The sequence below is a fragment of the Diceros bicornis genome, chromosome 26 (genome assembly GCF_020826845.1).
Source record: "Diceros bicornis minor isolate mBicDic1 chromosome 26, mDicBic1.mat.cur, whole genome shotgun sequence".
Classification (NCBI taxonomy): domain Eukaryota; kingdom Metazoa; phylum Chordata; class Mammalia; order Perissodactyla; family Rhinocerotidae; genus Diceros; species Diceros bicornis.
Window position 1 is genome coordinate 12,688,743 of NC_080765.1, and position 20,048 is coordinate 12,708,790.

The following is a 20,048-nucleotide window of genomic DNA, read 5'->3' on the forward strand; positions in this document are numbered from 1 at the left end:
AACTTAATGGCTTGCAACAGCACACGTATTATCTGACAGCTCTGGGGTCAGAAGTCTCACCGGGCTTCTGGGAATCAGTTGGTCAGTAGCGCTGCATTCATCTTGGTGGCTCTTGGGAGAATCGTTTCATTGCTGTTTCCAGCTTCTAGAAGCGGCCACATTCCTTGGCTCGTGGCCCTGTCCTCCATCCTCTCAGCCAGCAGTGTAGCACCTTCAGGTCTCCTGCTGACCCTCCTGCCTCCCTCTCATAAGGACCCTCGTGGTGACATTAGGCCACCTGGATAATCTCAATCTCCTTAATTTGCTCACACCTGCAAAGTCCTTTTCTGGGTGAGGGAACAGTCCCAGGTCTTGGGCCTCAGGAGGTGACACCACTTGTGTATGTCTTGGTCACTCATCCCTCGATTGGAATAATAATTTCCTCCCTCTGACTTTCACAAGATCATTAGGACTTGGGGGAGAAGAAGCAGTGCAGCCCTGCCGCTCTGGGCAAAGCCTGCAGTTGCAGAGCATGAGAGCTGGACTCCCAGTCCTGAGATAAAGGCCACAGGTCCTGGACGGGCAGCGCCGTGGGCCAGCTATGAGGAAGGGGCCAGGGGCTCCAGAAGCTGTGCCAGCCTCAGGCGGGACACCCCTAGAAGCATAGTCTCCTCCCTTTCTTGCTCCGCCATGACGTTGGCGGTGGTGGCACATGTTGCAGTTCTAGCGTGGTCAGCGTGGCCTCGTTGGAGAGGTGAGAGCTGAGCACAGACTGGAAGGAGGAGGGAGTCCCGTGACCAGACTTGGGGTAGAGGGGGTGGGGCACGGCTGCATCAATGGCATTTTCTTCTGAATTCTGATGGTGGGAGCCACCAGCTGCGCACTTCATTGGCTGTCAGGGAAAGCCCCACTCCCTGCTCCACGTAGCAGAATTCAGACAACCTGGATGCTGGCCCTGGCTCCGTCACCACCTGCTGTGTGTCCTCAGACAAGTCCTTCGCCTCTGAGCCTTGGCTTCATCCTCAGGCAGAGGCTGTCACAGCTGCACTGCCTGCTGCGCTGGGCACTGGGGAATTACAAAATGGGGTCGTGTGTGCTGTGACTAGCGTGTGGTTCTGGAATGGAGCCCCCAGGCCGCTGACCCCAAGCAGACTCCTGGGACACCAGAGCCACTGTCTAGGCCAGAGAGGGGCCCGGAAGGCCTCACCGCTGTTTGTCCTCGACAGTGAAGTGCTGACCACCCCAGAGAGCCTCCACACAGAACAGTCTTCCCCACTCCCCAGTCTGGGTGCATGTGCGCCTGGCGCATTCCTTTTCACAGGCAGAGTCAGTGTGCTTTTCATTTATTCGCTCCTCACCCCAGACTCCATCTTGATCTTCCAGGGAGGCCCAGGCCTGGCTCTGCCAGGAAGCCTCCGTCCTTACCCCTCTGATCCCTCAGGGCTGCCTTCCCTGTCCCCAAAGAGCTAACCCGCTGCCCACCACACCCCTCTGTCATTCCTTGGCCTCCTTCCAGAGCCTTCTGTCTTTGGCTGCTCCAGCTGCTGAACCAATTCAGGGTCCTCCTCTTTCATCTGCTTCTATCTGAAGAAGTCATTACATTTCAGATCCGAGGCCTTGGTGCATACGTTAGTGGGTTTTAATAGACTGCTGCGTCTCCAAAGGAGGGAAAGGGAGAGGGGATTTAAAACTCTTGTCTTGCCAAAAGCAGACAGATTGACTTGAAAATGACTCAGTCAATAAAAGATGAGCTCTGAAAAGGCTTCCCTCTTCTGAAAGGGAGCTCACCTTCCAGGGAATTAGGGTTCTGAAAGCCCACTGTCAGAAATTAGTAATACATGTGCACACGAATGGCTCGAGAGCGCCACAGCCTTCCACAGACACACTCAGAGGACTGTGCCACAACTGCCAGCATCTCACTGCCTGCGTCTCCGTGGTGCGTCCCCCGCCCCGCGCCAGCGAGCCAGGGGCCCCACGTCACTCTTCTGCTCCCAGGAAACACCTGTTATGCCCAGTGGCCGCAGGCTTCCCCCACTGCACAGTCAGCCCCTGACAGGCCCCTGCTGGGGCACGTGTGAAAGGAAGCTGCCAGAAACTTGCATGAAGCAGTGGTATGCTCTGGTTCACGTCTCAGGGGTCTTGTAATGTGATGTGGCTGCTGTGTGCTTCTCTCCTTGGGACCGCTTCTGGCTCTGGTGGCGTGTGTGAGTGTGTGCGTGTGTGAGTGTGTGTGTGCGTGAGTGAGCATGTCCCTCAGGCAGTTTCCAACTGTGTGATCCTTAGTTTCCCCATCCGTGAAATGGAGACGAATGTAGTGACACTTCATAGGATGGTCACAAAGCTAAGACGAGCCCATGCACTCAGAGTGAGTCAGGCGTTCACTGGACGAGCGTTCTCAATCCTGCTATGTGCACCAGCCATAAGCAGCGTAGCCCAGGTCCCCACACTCATGGAGTTTGAGCTTTAGTTGGAAGAAATGGGTGGTAAACAACCAAACAGGTGAATAAGTAAAATGAAGTCAGAGGGTAGTGAGATCTATGAAGCTACCAAACGCAGGATTCCTGGAGGGGCCCCTGTAGGTGGGGTGGTCAGGACGGCCTGAACAACCCGCTGAGGGCAGCCGTTCTGGCCCAAGGCGGCGCTCGGTGTTCAGGGGTGGTCCTCCCAGCAGTGCTGGCACTGCCTGGTGGCCTTTGGGGGACCCGTCCCACCCTGAAGGCCTGGCCTGAGTGTCGACTTCTCTGCTCCCTGGCTGGCACTGTCAAGCAGGGCACTGACCTTCCCTGGGCCTGACCCCACGTCTGTCAGATGGCTGCCCTGTGCCCCTGCACAGGGCCATTCTGAGAATTGGATAAGGGGCAGGCTGTGGCCTTCCCCTGAGGCTCAGCTGGTCCTCCACTCCCGAAAGAGCCAGGAGGCTGGGGAGCCTGGCGCCTGGTGAGGCTGGGGGACCAGCGTCCTCTGGGGCTTCACCCGCTCTCTGTTCTCAGTGGTGGGGGAGGGCGTCTTCCTGGGAATATGATATCACATCAGCACCCGCCTGTCACCCCCAGGACTCTCCCACCCCATAATCTGGTGGGCTGTAATTGCTGGTGTCTTTTCAGATCATTTTTGTGCAAGGTGACAAGCTGCTTGCCGGAGTGAGCCATTAATCACACAGAGATGCCCTGTGTGAAAGCCAGCCCCGAGCGTACCCAGGGCGGGTGTCTGCCAGCAGCCTGGCTGTGGGCACATGTGCTGCTCATCTGCATATAATTCCAGGGCGAGTGTCTTCTTTCTGGTGTAAAACGTGCAATTTCCGGCCCAGCAGGAGAAGGCAGCTCATAATGGAGACCATGTCCCAGGGGCCCTCTGGCTCCAGGCAGCTCAGGCGAAGCCGTCCCCTGAGGGCCAGCAGGCGGCTCTGGCTGGTGGGCAGTGGGGTCCTGTCCACCTGTCACTGAGGCCAGCATTGGGGACCGTGGTGCCCTGCCGCATTCTTTCTTGGGAAGGCCTCCCTGCCTGAGCACAGTGCAGGGAGGGGACTTGGGACCTTGCAGCTGCCCGGCTGGCTTGGGTACGCGTGGACCTCGGCAGACTGACTACATGCCTCTCAGCACCTATCAGCACCCACCCACCCACTCTCCTGGATTTTGGATTTGGGACAGGAAGACAGCCTCCAAGAGGAACCTGGCAGGACACCCATGCTGCATTGGGGCAAGAACCCGTTCTGTGCGTGGTGTCCCAGAGGCTTGGCGCCCACAGAGGCCCACCTGGGGGCGTCGGTCCAGCCCATAGGCACGTCTCCTCCTCCCTCCAAATGGCCAGCCAGGACCAGGATGCAAACCCACAGTCACAGCCCTGCAGTGCTGGCTCCCATGGTTGCTAATAAAATTGCATAAATATTTGATACCTAATTATTAAATATTTAAAAATGTAAAACTGAAATAGTTTAGAAGTTACAAGACATGAATAATTTATCCCTGGAAGCGAGGCCCGGCTTTGGGCCTGAGCAGAGCCAGTGCTCCCCACCACCTGCCCAGGAGGCCCAGGAGTACGTCCCACGGGGACCCTTGAGGCCCAGCCTGCTCCTCAGCCGCGGCCTGGTCTGTGGAGAAGAGGGTGGACGGGACTCCTGCAACAATGCCCTCGGGCGGGCTTCAGTCTCTCACTGCCAGCGCAGTGAGTCTTTTGTCTGAGGTCAAGCCTGAGCTCCATGTAAAGGACTCTCTGTCACCTGAGGATGTGCCCCTTGCAGACGCGGGTTCCCTCCCTGGTCTTTGTTCAGTCAGGGACCACTGAGAGCATGTTGGCGTTCGTTCCCCCAGGCACCCTTCCTTCCTCCCCAACCTTCTCCAGACCCAACGCTTCATGTGGATCACTGCTCCCATGTGCCCTTGCTGTCTGGTACCATGGAATGGCTTCCCACCTACTCGACCACTGTCCCCACTGTGTGTCCTTCTTCCAGACCCTCTAGACACCGAGCGGGCGCCTCCCTTGGCCTGTCACAGGCACCTTGAAGCCAAGGAGGCCAAAACCCAACTCAGAACCTAGAACCCCAAACCCGCTGCTCCTTCAGGCCTGTTCACAACAGATGGCGCTGTCCTCCGGAGCTTGGCCAGGAGCCTGGCGCCATCCTGCCTTCTCACTCATCCCCATGTCCAGTCTCAAGTTTGGTTCCAGTCTTGCCCTTCTGGACCTAGGGAAGATACACAAGATCTGTGGGATGAGGGTGGCCCAAAGTTAGCAGCTGGCTTGGCTTTGGAGAGTTTAGTCCTGCGGCCGAGAGGCGGCTGTTGATGCTGAGGCAGCCCTCCTCTGTCACCCTTGACCCTCATCACCAGCAGAACCTTGGCCTTGGGGCCCAGATCCAGCTGACGTCGCCTGACTGTTCAGCTCTGACAGAGGCCACAGGAACCCCTGTTCCTAAAGGTAGAGAAGCCTCAGTCTGAACCACAGGCCAACGGTGGGTGGTGGAGAGTTGGTCCCATCCCTTTTGTGAGCCTCCGTGTCCCCATTGTGGACTCGGGGTGCTCCCTCAGCCTCCTTACGGACATGCTGAGAAAACAGAGGCCGTGGAGAATAAGTCTGGTGAGCGTTAGAGAGATGGGTGGTCATCGCTCCCCCTGTGCATGTGTGTGGTGTGGACCCCAGGGATGGTGAGCCATCGTCTCTGCCCCGAAGACCCCTCTGGGCTACAGAGGTGAGGTGCACAGGAGCCGGGGACGCCCAGAGACAAGAGGGCAGAGGGTCCAGGATCAGGGGCACACAGACCGCCTTCCTGGCCTGGAGCAGAGCTGGGCGCTAGTTGTCCAGGCTCTTGGAAAAGTGGAAAATGCACCACCCGCCCTAGCAGCCTGGACCTCACCTGGCAGCCTCCTTCCCGGCCAGACAGTCTCCGAGCCCTTCTTCCTTGCCTTGCACACTGGTGTCCTTGGAGCAGACCCACATGTGCCAGGTTTAGAAACAGCTGCCTGCTTCAGCCTGGGCTCCGAGGGCTGCTCTTTCTAACAGTGAAATATTAGTCCTTTCTGTTGTTTTTTTAAAGCCCGAAAATCGCAGCATTTGCTAAGTGTTTTTTATTCACTTTTCAGAAAGAAAAATGACTCTGTCCTGAGTCCCCAAAGGAAAATTTCACAAGCTGTTTCCAGTTCCTAAACAAAGAGCTGCTGCAGGAGCCGCAACTGCCAAAGGCCTTTGATGGCTCAGCCGGCAGAGGCCCGGTCCCCAGCAGGCGCAGGGCTTCTCTTCTCTGTGCCCGTGACCAGGGCTGGGTCTTGCACCCCCTCTTCCCACTTCCCTCACTGTGGGATCTGCCACAGTGGGAGGGTTAGGAGGATAGTGGGGGACCCATTCGTTGGGTGGGGGTAGGGAGGGTGGTGGGGGAGTCCAGTTTCAGCACCAGCCACCCCTGGTGACGTCGGTCCCCACCACCTGTCCTGGGCTCTCATACCCATCATTCTCAGGGACGAAAGCCCTTTCCAAGCCCCTGCGGTCAGCACATGCTCTCCTAGTGACCATTGTTGGCCACAGCGAGAATGGGCATGAGCAGGAGGGAGGCAGAGCGGGCAGCCCCTTCCTGCCTGCCTCAAGTCCAGGAGTTTCCTCGTGAGGCCACTAGGAAGCTCATCCTGTGGGGGTCTTTACTCCATACCCAACAGAGGGGTGTGGGGTGGTCCCACTTATAGTTCGAGCTTTGTCTCCCACGTTGTCATGTAATAAAAAGCCAAATGTGGGGGCAGGCCCTGTGGCATAGTGCTTAAGTACGCGCGCTCCGCTGTTGGCAGCCTGGGTTCGGATCCCGGGCGCACACCGACGCACTGCTTGTCAGGCCATGCTGTCGCGGCGTCCCATGTAAAGTGGAGGAAGATGGGCACGGATGTTAGCCCAGGGCCAGTCTTCCTCAGCAAAAATAGGAGGATTGGCGTGGATGTTAGCTCAGGGCTGATCTTCCTCACACACATACACAAAAAAAGCCAAATGCTACTGCACCCCCAAAATGCAGCACCCCCACACCTGCTCTTCTGCGCCCCCCTCCATTTCTGGATGGCCCGTGCTCACACAGATTCTTGGGTTTTCAGTGGAAGTGAGGCTTAACTTTCTTATGCCCCGTGAGTGTGCACACACATGCACACTTGTCTTCCTGCCCCCCTCACAAGTACTGAATCCATATTCAGTACCTTGCAGTCTCGTGACTTTGTGCGTATTTTTGATGGCTGGAGCACACAGTGTCAGCTGGTTGCGTGGGCTGCTTCTCCCATCTGGGAGGTGCCTCTGTCTTTTTGCCCCAGACTCACCGTGTGCCTCATTCTCTCATGTCAAGGTTTTCTGCTTGATGGGTCTGATGCTCTTGAATCTTCTGGTGGAGCTGTCACCCTCTTCCCAGGACTTGGAGACACAGCTGGCCCTCCATTAGCTCTGGGATTGCTTTCTTGTCCTTGTCTGTGTCCCTCCCGTCCCCCTGCACCCTGTCTCCCTGTTCTGATGGGGACTTCATGCCCCTTGGCTGCTTGCCCAGCACTCGCCCAGCCCCCCCCTCGCCCTCAGAGCAGTTGCCTTCCTGTCTCCCTCTGCTGGGTGTTCCCTGAATCCCATCTTTCTCTCTCTGCTGTGTCTCTGTTTGGTAGGGCGTGTCCTTCAGGAGCTGAGAATGGGCAGGGTCATCTTTGAGACCCTGTGTGGATGAGAGTGTCCCTGGTCCACTCAGATCGGCGTGTGGCCAAGTGTAACCTTCTAGGTGGGGGCTCAGTTTCCTCCAAGCTGTGCGCACCCTCCACTGACCAGTCCTGTCACCTGCCCTGGGTGGTGTTAACTGATAATCACTGCCCAGTGGGATACCCATTCTTGGGGCATTCTGTGGGTTTTCTCCGTGGCGTTCTGACCGTCATCGGGTTCTGCCTGTGCAGCCTGGAGACACACATCCTTCGCTTCTGGATGTTTTCCTCATGTGGTTTCCTTGATAATCTCTCTCTTCCCAGGGCTGTAATCTCTTTATGTGTAATTCCTGTGGGTTCGAAGTCAGAGCTCCCAGGAGCTCTTGTTTTATCTTTTCTTTGTTATTTTCCATCTCTGGATTTTTTTTCTTAAAAAGGGCACTTTCTGGGAAATGTCTCTGCTTATCTTTTAACCCTTGCGTGGGTGTGTGTGTCTGTGATGATATTTGTACCTCCCAGCAGCCCTGTTGTGCTTCGGACAGACTTCTTCAGTGAGGCTGGAGGTCTCGGTTGTGGCTGTGCCTACTGCTCTCTTCTCTTCCAGCCATTTTCACGTTAGGAGCTTCCTGCAACTCAGTCTGGCGGCCCCCCACATCTGTCTCTGTGTCAGAGGCAGGCGCTGCCCTCTGCTTGCCTGTTCTCTGGATGGGCTGGTTGGCAGGGGCCCCCACCTCGGGCTGGTCCACTGGACACAGAGATGCGCGGCCACCCAGCTGCGGGTGGGGCGATGGGGTCAGCGGGGAGCTCGGCTGCCAGCCCCCGGGGTGCAGATGGGGTGGCCTGTGGGTGACTGAGGAGGCCCGTGCAAGGCCTTGCTGTCCTGCAGAGCTTCCTGCCACCCCCACTGGGTCAGCTGGGCTGGGGGCTGAGGCTGACTTCCTCCTGCTGAGCCTCTGCTGCCGCCTCCTTCCCTGCACAGGTGTGGATCCGTGTCAGCATCTCGCAGGTTGGCTTCTCAGGAAGCAAGCTGCTGAGATGGGGCTGTGCCACAGCTGGCTGGCTGCCCTAAGTCCTCATCCTTTCCCTGTGGGCGTGAGCCTGGCTGCCCAGGATGGTGGGGGCGGTTCTTAGCAGTCTCTTAGTTCTCCCGGGTCACCCTTTCCTTCAGCTCAACCTAACGTCCGACCGAGCCTGTTGGGCTCAGTGTCCCTGCAGGGGAAACTTGTCTCCTCTGCGAGAGGGGCGTTGCCGTCACCTGGGGGACGGAGGAGTGACCTTCCCACTGGCTCCACCCGCACTTGTGCCTCCTGGGCCCTGTTCCTGCTCCAGCGGCCTCGAGATAGTTCCTGCTATCCCTGGTCTGCCGAGTCCCTGTCCTCTCGTCTGTCTGCTTTTCCTCTTCTGAAGAAAGAGAAAATTCTGTCCACCCTTCTTGTCCACTGCTGCCGCCTCTCGTCCCTCTACTGTCATTCAGGAGGGAGCAAGGATAAACACGTGAGTTCGAGGATCCGTTCCATTCACCATGTCTTAAGGGAAGTCCCCGTGTGTGTGTGTGTTGACGTCTGTAAACTGACTGTAAAGCTTCTCTGGGGCTGTGAATTGGGGTTAGTGGAGAAACGGCAGTAGCACTGCAGGATCCTCAAAATGCACTGGGGACACAGTAATGACACAAAGGCCTGGTCCTCACCTGAGTGGAGCAGAGTCACTGGAGGCAATGAGCATTAAGCAAAGACTTTTTAAAAAATGCTTCTTTATGTTATGATAGATACTATGAAGGGAAACACAGTGGGCACTGAGAATATATAACCAGAGACTAGCTCTCTTCCAGAGACGTGAGTTTAAAGCTGGGACATATGAGAGTTAGTGAGGAAGCGGAGGAAGCTACTCCAGACAACTGCAAAGGCCCTGAGGTAGGGAGCCGAGCATGCCTTCTGGGCATGGAGTAAAGCCAGCGCAGATGGAACTGCAGAGGCAGCAGGCCGGTCACTCAGCAACGGCCTGATGGCCACAGGAGAGAGTTTTCTTTCAGACCACGTCTTCCCTTAGGAGCTTACAATTCTGTCCAGAGGACTTGGGCCCTTGCAGGACTGGGGCTGGACATAGGGCAGAGGGAGGAGTGGGAGCCCAGAGAAGAGAGGGCCTGACCTGCCGCCAAGGCTGGCCTGGGCCGAGCGGCAGAGCTCCTGGGTGACCCTGGCGGGAGGCCTCAAGCCACAAAGCAGCTCGACCTTGGAGTCCAGCAACCCCATGTTCCGCTCCCGGGTCTGCTCTCTGTGGAGTTTGACGTCTCCTGTGCCGGCTGGCTTCCTCGCAGGGTAGCTGAATCCACCACACTCAGCCCCGGTGGATGGGGGCCGGTGCTTGGGGAGCAGGGGACGGTACTTGCTCTACTGTCAGAATCGTTCTAGACTTGGATGGAGCGAGTGGTGGTGCTGGAGGTCTGTCTGTCCACAGAGAACAGCTGCAGGACAGGGCTGGCCAGCTCTCAGCAGGGCATCAGTGCAGGGTCAGACCAGGCCCAGGCTCCCTCGGTGGGCAGTACCCATCACCCACAGCCCAGCTGGCTGTGGTCCAGTGCTGTCTGGCCTGGATCGGGTGTGGGCACAGCTTAGGCCCACAGAAAAGGAGGGACATGGGCAAGCGGACCCCGGGGACCACGCTCCTGAGAGCCATTTGCATCGTTAAAAGTGTTTCTGCCGCCGTCTTATCTGCGTGTGTGTCTTAACACTCTGAGGAATAAAAAGACCTGAGAGGAAAGTGCCAGGTGCTGGCTCCTTCCTTCTCTGAAAGGCCTGGACCCCGTCTCCCTCCCAGAGTGTGGGTCAGCCATCCCGCGGGTCTGACTGAGAGCTGGAGGTACTGCTGCAAGTGCCGGCGGCCCTCGGGGCTGCGCAAGAGCACAGAGCAGAGACCTTTTCCACCCCCACTCCCTGCCCTTTCGCCTGCAGACTGGTAAGAAGGAAGTGCAGTCGCTGTGGTGTGTGCACTTTCAGTGAAAGAGAAGCACAGTTGGGCTCTGCTGGCCAGTGAGGCCACGTGCTGGAGCCCTGCTGATGCCAGGCTGGGCTCCGGCCTGACTTCTCCTGCGTGTCTGCGTCCGGCCGTCCCTCTGCCTCTCCCTTGATCTACCCACCCCTCTGGAATAAAACCGTTCTCCACATTCAGGCTGTGAACGGGATCACAGAGGCATGTGCCCACGAACGCTCCTTTATCCTGACATCTCTGCTCTCGGGGTGAAGCAGCTCTCCTCCTGCCAGCCTTTATATAACAGAGCGAAGTTTATTTTTGTTCTGCGTCTTTCCCACGGAGATTCACAGCTGCCTTCTGTGAGTCCAGAAGGAGCCAGGGCTTGGGGATAGATGGCAGAGGAGGAGTGGAGGCCAGAGCTCTCGGATGACCTCCCGTGGACGTGGAAGCCACCGGTAGGCCTGGGCCAGCCCGCAGGCCAGGTCAGGGAGCAGAGGGCGCTGCTCAGAAGCCCTGGCCTCAGCTGCCCCTTGACCTCCATGTCCATCCTGGCCCACACAGGCTCCACCTGCCTCTGCACCTGGGTTCGGGATGATCATGTGCCTCTCTTCTCTGATGCCTGCTTGTCCACCGGCCTCCCTCCTCATCCCCTGTCCCTCACCGAGGACGTGTGGAGAGCCTGTGTGAAGGGCTGGAGAGGGAAGGAGGGGCCCAAGGTGTTGGGGGCGAGGTGACAGCAGGTGAGGAGGGAAGGCCTCGGGCAGGGAGGTAAGATGGTGGTTTATGAACAGTTTCCCCTGGCCAGCGCAGTGGAGGGCAGGAGAGGCAAGAGAGGGTGAGAGTGAGTCTCACTGGGCGTGAAGGGTCTCAGCAGCCTCTCACAGAGTGTAGGCCTGATCTCAGGGCCGAGGGGCCTGGTGGGCCCTTGGCTAGGCTCCCCAGAGCACCAGCGGCCGGGGCCCAGGTGTGAGGCCTTCATCCTAAGTGTCTGGTGCTGCATCCCCAGCACAGCCAAGTGGCCTGGGCCTCACACGACAGGGCGGGTCTGAGGTGGGCGGCCCAGGAGCTCTGGGCAGACCTGACGGGGCCACTTGTCTGCTCTGCTGGCTCTGCCTGCCCACGTGTGGTCATCACCAGCAGGTCAGGCCTGAAAGCAGCCGCTGGGCCTTGACAGGGCGGCTCTGGCTGCCTCCCGGTGGGTGTGGAGTGGGGTCACCACAGACCCCAGAGGACGTCTCTCGAGTGCCACTCGCTCAGGCCACTCAGCCTGCCCAGAGGAAGGCTCAGCTCGCTCTTGGAAGACGCTGTGTCAGAGCCGTGGCGCTTCCAAGGCAGAAAGCCCATCTTTTATTTATTCAATCCAAACCATCATGTGAATTATTCATTCACGTTTATGTAAGCAATTGAACTACAAGAATAAAGGGGAGGTCAAAACACTGACTCTGCCATGCCCTAAATCAAGGTGACAGTTCAGGGTTTCCCTCCCAGAGCACACTTTACCCAGGTGGGCTTTACCTGAAAGCTGCATCCCTCCTGTCCCACCTGGACCAGGCAGACGGGTCAGGTCCCCTTTCTACCCCACAGGCTGTGACCTTGAGGAAGTCACCGCCTCTCCCAGCCCCCATATTCTTGCCAGTCAAAGGGCACTGGGAGACCTGCCTCGTAGTGTTGTGAGGGCTTGCTGGGGAAGGTGGCAAGGTGCCTTTCCTGGAGGTCCTGGTAGCTGGCGCAGAGTAGCAGGTGCCCAAAGTGAGCGTGGCCACACCCTGCCACTCCTGGTGGGCTGGCACGTTTCACCCGAGAGGGAAGGCCCCCTCCCCCGCCCCGTACCCCTGCTCATTGACCTGAGTTCCGGCCACTCATCGGAGCCAGTGAACTGCGTAACAGGGAGCATGCTGAGATCTGAGGCGAAGGGGCTGCTTCCTTCTCCAAGGTCAGGCTGCATTTATCACCAAAATTTAATTTTTCCCATCGGACACCTGAGATCTATTAAAGGCAGTGCGTCTCTGGCAGGGGTGAAGCATCACTGCGGAAGCGTGGTCAGTGAATTTTCCTTCTGGAGGAGATTTTTGTCCTGCTGACGGATCCGTCCTGGGTGGGCCGGCTGAGGAACAGGGAAGAGCTTTGGGTCAGAGCTGCCAATTACCCCTTTGATTTCACAGTCTGATTACTCAATTAATCAAGGACTCCGTGCCTGCGTCCCCGGCGGAGAGGCTGTTGGCTCTAGAATAACAATGTGTGCCAGGGCTGTGGAGCCGGGTGATGGGTAGAGGGCAGGTGAGGGCAGGGCACACGGCCAGGTGGACGGACGTTCAAGTGGATGGGTGCCAAGTGCGGCCCCTCTGTGCGCTGTGGAGAGGCCGGAAGGAGCAGTGCCCTGGTATCAGGACGCCCCATTCGGAAACAGAACGTGGCCAGTACTAGGCCAAGCTGAGTCCCCCGCAGAGCTGCAGGTGGTGTAGACAAGCCCTGGGGTATCTGTTCAGAACCTGGTGTGTTCCAGAGCATGTGAGAGACGGTGGGGTTATCAGGAGTTTGGCCCTGGGGTTGGACAGCTGTACCTCTGCCATTGACCTGTGGCCAAGTGGTTGATCTCTTGGGGCCTTGTGTCCTCGTTTGTAAAATGGGGAGAGTCCACGGCCACCTCATGGCGCATTGGTGGCGGTGTCCATGCCTGGTGCGTAGCTGAGCTCCCCCCCCGTCGTAGGCATCACCTGAACCTTTCCAGTGCTCAGCTGCCAGCCTCCTGAAGGATCTAACTTGATCCTTGCGACAACTTCTGAAGGTGGCTCTGAGACCAACGAGCTCCAAGAGCCAGAGGGTGTGGTGACAGGCTCGAGGCCAAGGGTCAGGAGGAGCAGAGGAGGGTAGGGAGGTTTTCAATGGCTTTCTGTCCCTGAACCGCAGGCTCCTCTGTCCCCCCGACCTCCTCCAGGAAGTGACCCTGACTGCATCCTCTCATCTTAAACTGGCTGACTTGACCTTGCCCGCTCTCAGCTCCGTTGGGGAGCTGGTGGTTACCAGGCCTGGACACGGGCGCCCACACCAGCACAGGACACACCACGGGTTCTGTGATTCAGCCTGAGGAGGAGGGACTGTTGTCCCTGGCACAGTGGGGCAGTCCTGGGACTCACACAGCCTGCAGAGAGGGCCAGACTCAAACCCAGGCTGACCACCTCCGAGACCTGGGGTTTCCCCACAACCCCCTTGGCCAGCTGGTCTCCCGTCCTGCCCGGGGGCAACCCCAGGCCCTGGAGGGGCTCCCTGCCGTCAGCTCCAGACAGGACCACTAGGAAGCAGCTGACTTCAGAGACGACTGCGTATACACTTAAGTAAAGCCAGCCTCGATAATTAATGGGGGGATAAATCGAGGTTTAATTACTTGGAAGGCACCTTGAGTGAAGGATTTGTGGTAATTGCTGTGTATCCTCCTGCTGACTCTGCACAGCTGGTTTCTCCCCGTGTGGCTATAAACCGTGGCGGGAGTGGCAGGTGGGCTCAGGGGGCCTCTGCCCTGAACAGTCCAGTTAGAGCAGCACAGGGTGGGTGGATGGTGGGCCCAGGGGGATCCGCTCAGACCCACCACACAGGAGCCTGTCCTCACCTGTGGTCTCGTCTCCGGGTGGCCGGCAGGGGAACCCCCAGGGCACCGTGATCTGCCATCTCCAAAGAACCTCTGCTCTCGCTGTTCCTGTTCCCTCGCTGCTTCTCAGAGTGGGCATCTGGTCCCGGCAGTGACTTGCCTGCAGACTGGGCATTGTTTGTCAAATCACCCGGGTGGTGTGTGCAGACCCAGGACCTCAGTCCAGGATCAGGGTTCCCAGTCAGTGCCCCCTCCTCCAGAGCATTCCTGCCTGAAGTCGGCCGGTAAGGGGGCAAGTCCACACCCCGTTATCGCCAGCCCATCGTGTCCTGACTCGGGACAGTCTTCGGTGCTCCCCGTTGTCATTGTGCCAGCCGAGAGCCAATCCTTTTGAAAGGAACCAGGCCAGGTGTTGAGTCTGGAGCTCAGAGCCCAGAAGGTAGCTGGCTTTCAGAGGCACTGTTGTCTTGCGAGTTACTGTTTTTGCTAAAATAACTTGATCATTATTACTACCAGAAGGCCAGGCTGTTGATCAGCTTGTTCGTGTCATCCGGTGACTGAGTGCACGCGTCAGGGCTCGCTGGTGTGGCGTGCAGCCCGTCCCTCCCAGGGCAGGAGTAGCTCACGTTGGGGCCCTACCTCAACCTTGTCCCTCAGTCAGTGACCTCTGCCCCTGGCATGCTGCTGCTCCTCTGGGTCCCTGTCCTTCCTCTGGGTTTGTGGCCCCAGCACTGCCCCTTGTGTCCAGCTGGCTGGTGAGCTCACCTGTCCGTCCTTTCCTCCCTCAGAGCTGAAGAAGCAAGTGGAAAGTGCAGAGCTGAAGAACCAGCGGCTGAAGGAGGTCTTCCAGACTAAGATCCAGGAGTTCCGGAAGGTCTGCTATGCGCTCACAGGCTACCAGATAGACATCACCACAGAGAGCCAGTACCGGCTGACCTCCATGTACGCGGAGCACAAGGCTGACTGCCTCATCTTCAAGGTAGGCCCACCAGCACGCACCTCGGCGTGGGTGACGGGGCCGTCGGCCTTGACAGGTATCACGTACAGCCGGAGCAGCCAGGGCTTGGGAAGGCATGGTCAGCCGGGCAGAGGGGGGCCTGCCACCCCTCAGCCACCCCCAGCTTCACCCCACAGTCCTGGACCTCCACAGACAGTGCCAGCCCACCCGCTACCCAGCCCCACTCTAGCCTCCTCTCCACGTCGGCCTCCACCTGCAGCTGCATCAGCCCATCCCTAGGAGGGGCAGGGGCAGCGAGGTGGAGGGTGACCAGCATCAGCAGCACCCACTGGGGACTGATGTAAAGGGGTGAAGGTTAGTGTTGGGACAGGGAGGTGGCTTTGATGCTGCCAAAGTGAGCAGCTGGACCATAGCCAGAGGTCAATGTGAGACACAGCACACAGAACAAGAAAAGAGAAGCCACTGGGTTTCTGTCCAGCGCGTGCTTTTCAAGTTTGCCAGAGAGGCCAGGGCCCGAGCCACAGGCAGGTGGGAGGGCAGGAACTCTCCGCCTATGTTTGCCCTGACTTGCTCTGGGAAGTGTTGCCAGTGCACAGTGCTGGGCTGGGCTGGGGGCCCCACGAGCAGGGTCCCTGAGTCAGGGCAGCACTGGGCCTGTGGAATTGTGTGCATCGAGGCTTGGGCTGCCTTCTAGGTTTCTGGGCTGGGTCGGTCATGGGGAATGAAGCACCGTGGGGTGAGGGGCAAGTGGTCCCAGTAGCAGAGCTAGGGTTTTACTGCGTCACCCACCAGGGCCGGGGGAGGCTGGCAGCATGAGCTGGAAGTAGGGTGGAGAGGGCTGTCCTGTCACTGCCCCGCCGGCCTGAGCTGCCCCTCCTGAAGATGGTGCCGTGGTCCCAGTGTGGCACATGGCTGCTCCAGGAAGGGTGCAGCGGGCAGTGGCTGTTACCACCCAGGACCGCCACGATGTGGAATGGGCCATCAGCCTTTCCTGGCCATTTAGAAACAAAGAACAAACTTTTCTTTTTCTTTTTTATATAAAAACTGTAACCAGTGTGACTTATACTCTTTGAGCAGAATTGAGTGTAAAGGAAATATTGCCTCTCTCATTTCATCATAAATTTCATGATAAACCTGTGACCACCCTACTGCCTCCCAGCTGAGGTGCTGGCCGAGGCCAGGCTCTGAGGACACTGGGAGTGGCCTGTGACCAGAGCGCCTGCTGCCAGGTCACAGGGAGGGTGCACAGGGGTCACAGGGAAGCAGGCTTCTCGTGACTGGGGGAGGAGTGGGGGCTCACGAGGTAGGAGGTGGTCCTGTGGGATCCAACCCGAGTTTTCCAGGGCTAGGCGTTATAGGAAGTCTGCACCTCGAAGGTTTTCGTCTGGCTCCTGGCGGCGCCTCCGTGGCGGCTCCTCCTCCCACCTGTCTTCTTCCTTCTTGGTGGTCTCTCTCCATCTTGCTTTCAGAGCTGCATCTCAGCCTGGTGTCTGCTCTCCTCTGACGTGTCATAGCATTTCTGCTGGATTTCTCAGACTCTTTAGGTCTTGTTTGTCCATTTTTACACTTCTTGAAACTCTTCAACCTTCAAATAAGTAGAATATTCAGATACTCAGAGTCTCTAAGTAAGTAAACTCACAGAAATGTACTTCTTCACTTTTGCGTAATTGTACATACTTTTGAATAATTCAGGATCACTGATAGGTGTGTAATACGTTGCAGAAATCCCATGGTTTTTTTTTTTTAAAGATAAGTAAATAAACAGAGATGTACAATTTTTATGGCCAGGCCTGGTGGTCTAGTGGTTAAGATCCGGCACTCTCACTGCCAGGGCCCAGGTTTGTTTCCGGTCAGGAAACCACACTCCGTCTGTCAGTTGTCATACTATGGTGGCTGCGTGTGGCTGTGATGCTGAAAGCTATGCCACCGGGATTTCAGGTACCAGCAGGGTCACCCATGGTGGACAGGTTTCAGTAGAGCTTCCGGACTCAGACAGACTAGGAAGAAGGACCTGGCTACCCACTTCCGAGAAAATTGGCCGTGAAAACCCTATGAATAGCAGTGGAGCGTTGTCTGACATAGTACCGGAAGGTGAGAGGATGGTGCAGAAAGACTGGGTGGGGTTCCGCTCTGCTGTCCTGTCCACGGGGCCACTGGGAGTCAGAACTGACTCAACGGGACTAACAAGAGAGCAAAACAATTGTTATGAAGAGTCACTATTTAACTTATCGCTCATTGTATCAACATTTATAAATAGGAGCCATAGTTTTCAGTGGATTCTCACATATTCATTAGCTGAAGTGATTAATCTTATACAAGCTACCCCCAACGAAACCTTGGGAAAACATTCCAAAGTATTTAGTATTTATAGATTGTTGAAAATCCAAAAGAAGAACACAGTTTATTTATAATCCCACCTCCAAAAGACAGCCACAGCCACCTCTGATGCATTTCCTCTCAGTGTTTCATACATGCAGGCGTCTTTGCATAAGTTTATACATTTACTTAATTTAATCTGTTAATTTGTATTTCCAAAATCGGGATGCTGGGTTTACACTGCATATCCTGTTGCGTGGGTCCTAGAAACATTGTCTGTGAGTAGCTTATTACCGTCCATCTTTATCCATGGCCTACACCCTCTGTCCAGTCCCATGTGGAGACAGAGGGATGGACAGGTAGCCCACATCCGTTTCTGCCTGTGGGGTCTCAGATTAGCTGGACACTCAGTCTTCCCCATCACACAGGAGCGCTGAGCAGCTCTCCTGGAAGACCCAGCATCTTAGTCCCGCTTCCTCCGGCCCTGACCACGCTATGGCCTCCTGGCTCCTCATCTGCCCTCAGATCTGGCCATAGCAAGATGTCCTTGAGAACGGATGATGTAGGGCCGGCTCCAGCTCCTGGGGGGCCATCCAGCACCTGCTCCCCTCCACCTTTGAGCCCTCTGTGCCCCGCACCCAGGCTCCTGAGGCCAGGAGGGTAGGGAGGGGGTCCAGGATGGGGAGCAGGCATGGCAGAGGCCACAAGCCACACGCCCCAGGGGAGCTGACCCATCTCTCTCTCAAGAGCCACTGCAGAGTGGCGACGGCAGAAGGCACCGTTAGGCCTCCAGGCTCTCTGGACCCCACGCCCCTGGGCCTGGTTTTGCTCAGTCCAGGCCTTCAGGCTCTGGGAGCATATCAGCACCCTCGGCTCACTCCAGGCCGGATTCCCAGTGTTGGTGCAGTAACACTGACACCTTCCCACCCAGAGCTCGTCTCGGGAGCTGAGGTCCCTGCAGGGTCCAGCGTGCCCTGCAGTCCTGGCGACCTGATGCATCTCCCCAGACCCTTCCTGTTTGACCTTTAGCCCACTCCCCCGGCTTCTCCTCCAAGTGCCCATCTTGGGGTCCTGGCAGCCCCTTGCCTTCCAGCTGCAGGTCTGGCTCCGAGGCCATGAGGAATGGATGTGAGCAGCCGCAGGTGTGAGGCAGCCCCCTCAAAGGACAACAGAGGAGGGGTGATGGCTCAGCCGTCTGCTGATGTCCAGCAAGGCGTGGATACCCACAGGTACCCCTGTCCTCCGCTCGTTCTGGCTGGGCCTCCCTACTCGGGAGAAGTGGAGTCACGCAGCGCAGCCTCAGGAGCCAAGGTGTCCTCACAGCCACCGTGTTCTCGATGTGTGACACGGGGCAGTGCTCAGCTCCCCGGCCGTGTTCTCATTCCTCAGGCCTCACGGGGTTATCGAGAGGATTCAGTGAAGCGATGGAGGGCCTTTGCTGAGTGTGGAGAGCTCACGGGTGTTCAGAGCCGACACGGAGAATCCCTGTCTGGAACTGGCAGAGGTAGCCATTCGGTGGGCTGGGTGTCCCATTATCCCAGGACTGGGAGCCACACTGACGCCAAGGGAAGGTGCTGGACTTTGAGCTGGAGTATGAGGGTCAGTGGCACACACTGCAGTTCCCCAGCTGGAGGCCGCTCTGAGCCTCGGTCTCCTCGTCTGTAAGTCAGATGTTGGGAGTAAATGAGCTCATGCCGTACACCCACCACAGCGCCTAACGGGTCGGGGGTGGGGGCGGGCAGCAGCAGTCACTGCGGTTCCACCCTGGGTTTCAGGGTCTGTCAGGATTTTATTTCTGAGAAGTGAACCCTCAGCAGACAGAAGCTGTTCCTCTGTGCCCACATTTGTCCCCAGGACCCCTGTCTCTGCCCTCTCTGGTGTGGGTCCATCACCCTACACACCCTGCAGTCGGGCCCTGCCCCAGATTGTCCACCTGGTCAGATTGTCCCACCCCAGCATGGAGGCCCGGATCTGCTCACAGGTGCCTCCTCCAGGAAGGCTTCCCATCTTCCCCAGGGATGGGACCACCTTCCACTGACACCCCTCAGGACACGTGTCAGTTTCCATTTGCCTGATAGTTATGCATGTGGCTTTCGTTCTGTTAGATGAGTTGTTCCTGGGGGCAGGAACCACCTGCATCTGGGTCCCCAGAGGGCCCCGCCTGCCCTTGCCTGGGGGAAACTCGAATGCTTGTGTGGGTATGAACAGGCGATGAGTTTTGCCAAGTCAGGACTCTGACCCTCAGATTCCAGCATGCATTATTGTTGCCTCCCCTTTTTGGTCTGACTTCCACGCTAGACAGTAGACTGCACAGGAGCCAGGATCTGACGGGCCACCTGGCCCCTATCCTTGGTCCCTGACCAGGGCTTGGCACACAAGGTGCTTGCCAATGCTGGTTGAGTGGACAGAGCCTTTAAGGGGAGAGACTTTGCTGAGTCCTGGAAAGAACTGAGTTGGGGTGGCTGGCGCAAGGGCAGACAGTGCCTCCTGCTTCCTCTGTCCTGTGTCTCTGCCCTCTCGTGGGGCCAGCAGCTCGTGGTCTCTGTCCCCTCCTCCTCCACCCCAGGCTTAGCGCCAGCCGCCCGCCAGCTGAAGCATCGGCCAGCCCTGGGAGCAGCAGGGGCGGTGGGAGGAGGCCAGGAAGCAGGAGCTGTTTGTATTCATTTCTCCCCGGAAATCTCGGGCTGGTTCCCTGTAATTGGGCCAGGTGAGTCCTGTGTCCCTGCCCAGCGTGCCGGCCTCTCCCAAGAGCAGGGGGGACGTAGCACAGGGCCGGGCCGGTCCATGACATGGAGGCCCGGGTGCCCCCACCTGTGCTCTGCCCCCCAGGAATCCCCCAGATGCCGTGGCAGCCCCTGGTGCAGGACCTGCTCCAGCCACAGGTGGGTCAGCTGGAGTGGCTGCTGGACAAGTGGAAGAACCGAGACCACTGAGTCACAGCCTCCTTCCTTCAGCAAAAGTTGATCCTCCAAGGCCTCAGGGAATCAGATGCCGCCCCCACCCCCAGGGTGTCAAGGGCAGGAGAAGGATGAGAAGGAAGCCTGGCTCTGCCCCCACAGGCTTGGGGGCCATCCTGGGAACCAGGCAGAGTGGCCCTCCTTGGCTTCCTCTC

At 57.7% G+C, this 20,048-nt stretch overlaps 1 protein-coding gene across 2 annotated transcripts in view; it reads left to right on the top strand.

The window, feature by feature from the left end:
• Positions 1-20,048, top strand: part of MAD1L1 (mitotic arrest deficient 1 like 1) — a 454,569-nt gene that overhangs the window by 370,439 nt on the left and 64,082 nt on the right. For both annotated transcript variants that reach the window (XM_058569410.1, XM_058569409.1), the window contains one exon: positions 14,451-14,641. In XM_058569410.1, the coding sequence (XP_058425393.1) occupies positions 14,451-14,641 (191 nt within the window). The remainder of the gene's footprint in view (positions 1-14,450; positions 14,642-20,048) is intronic.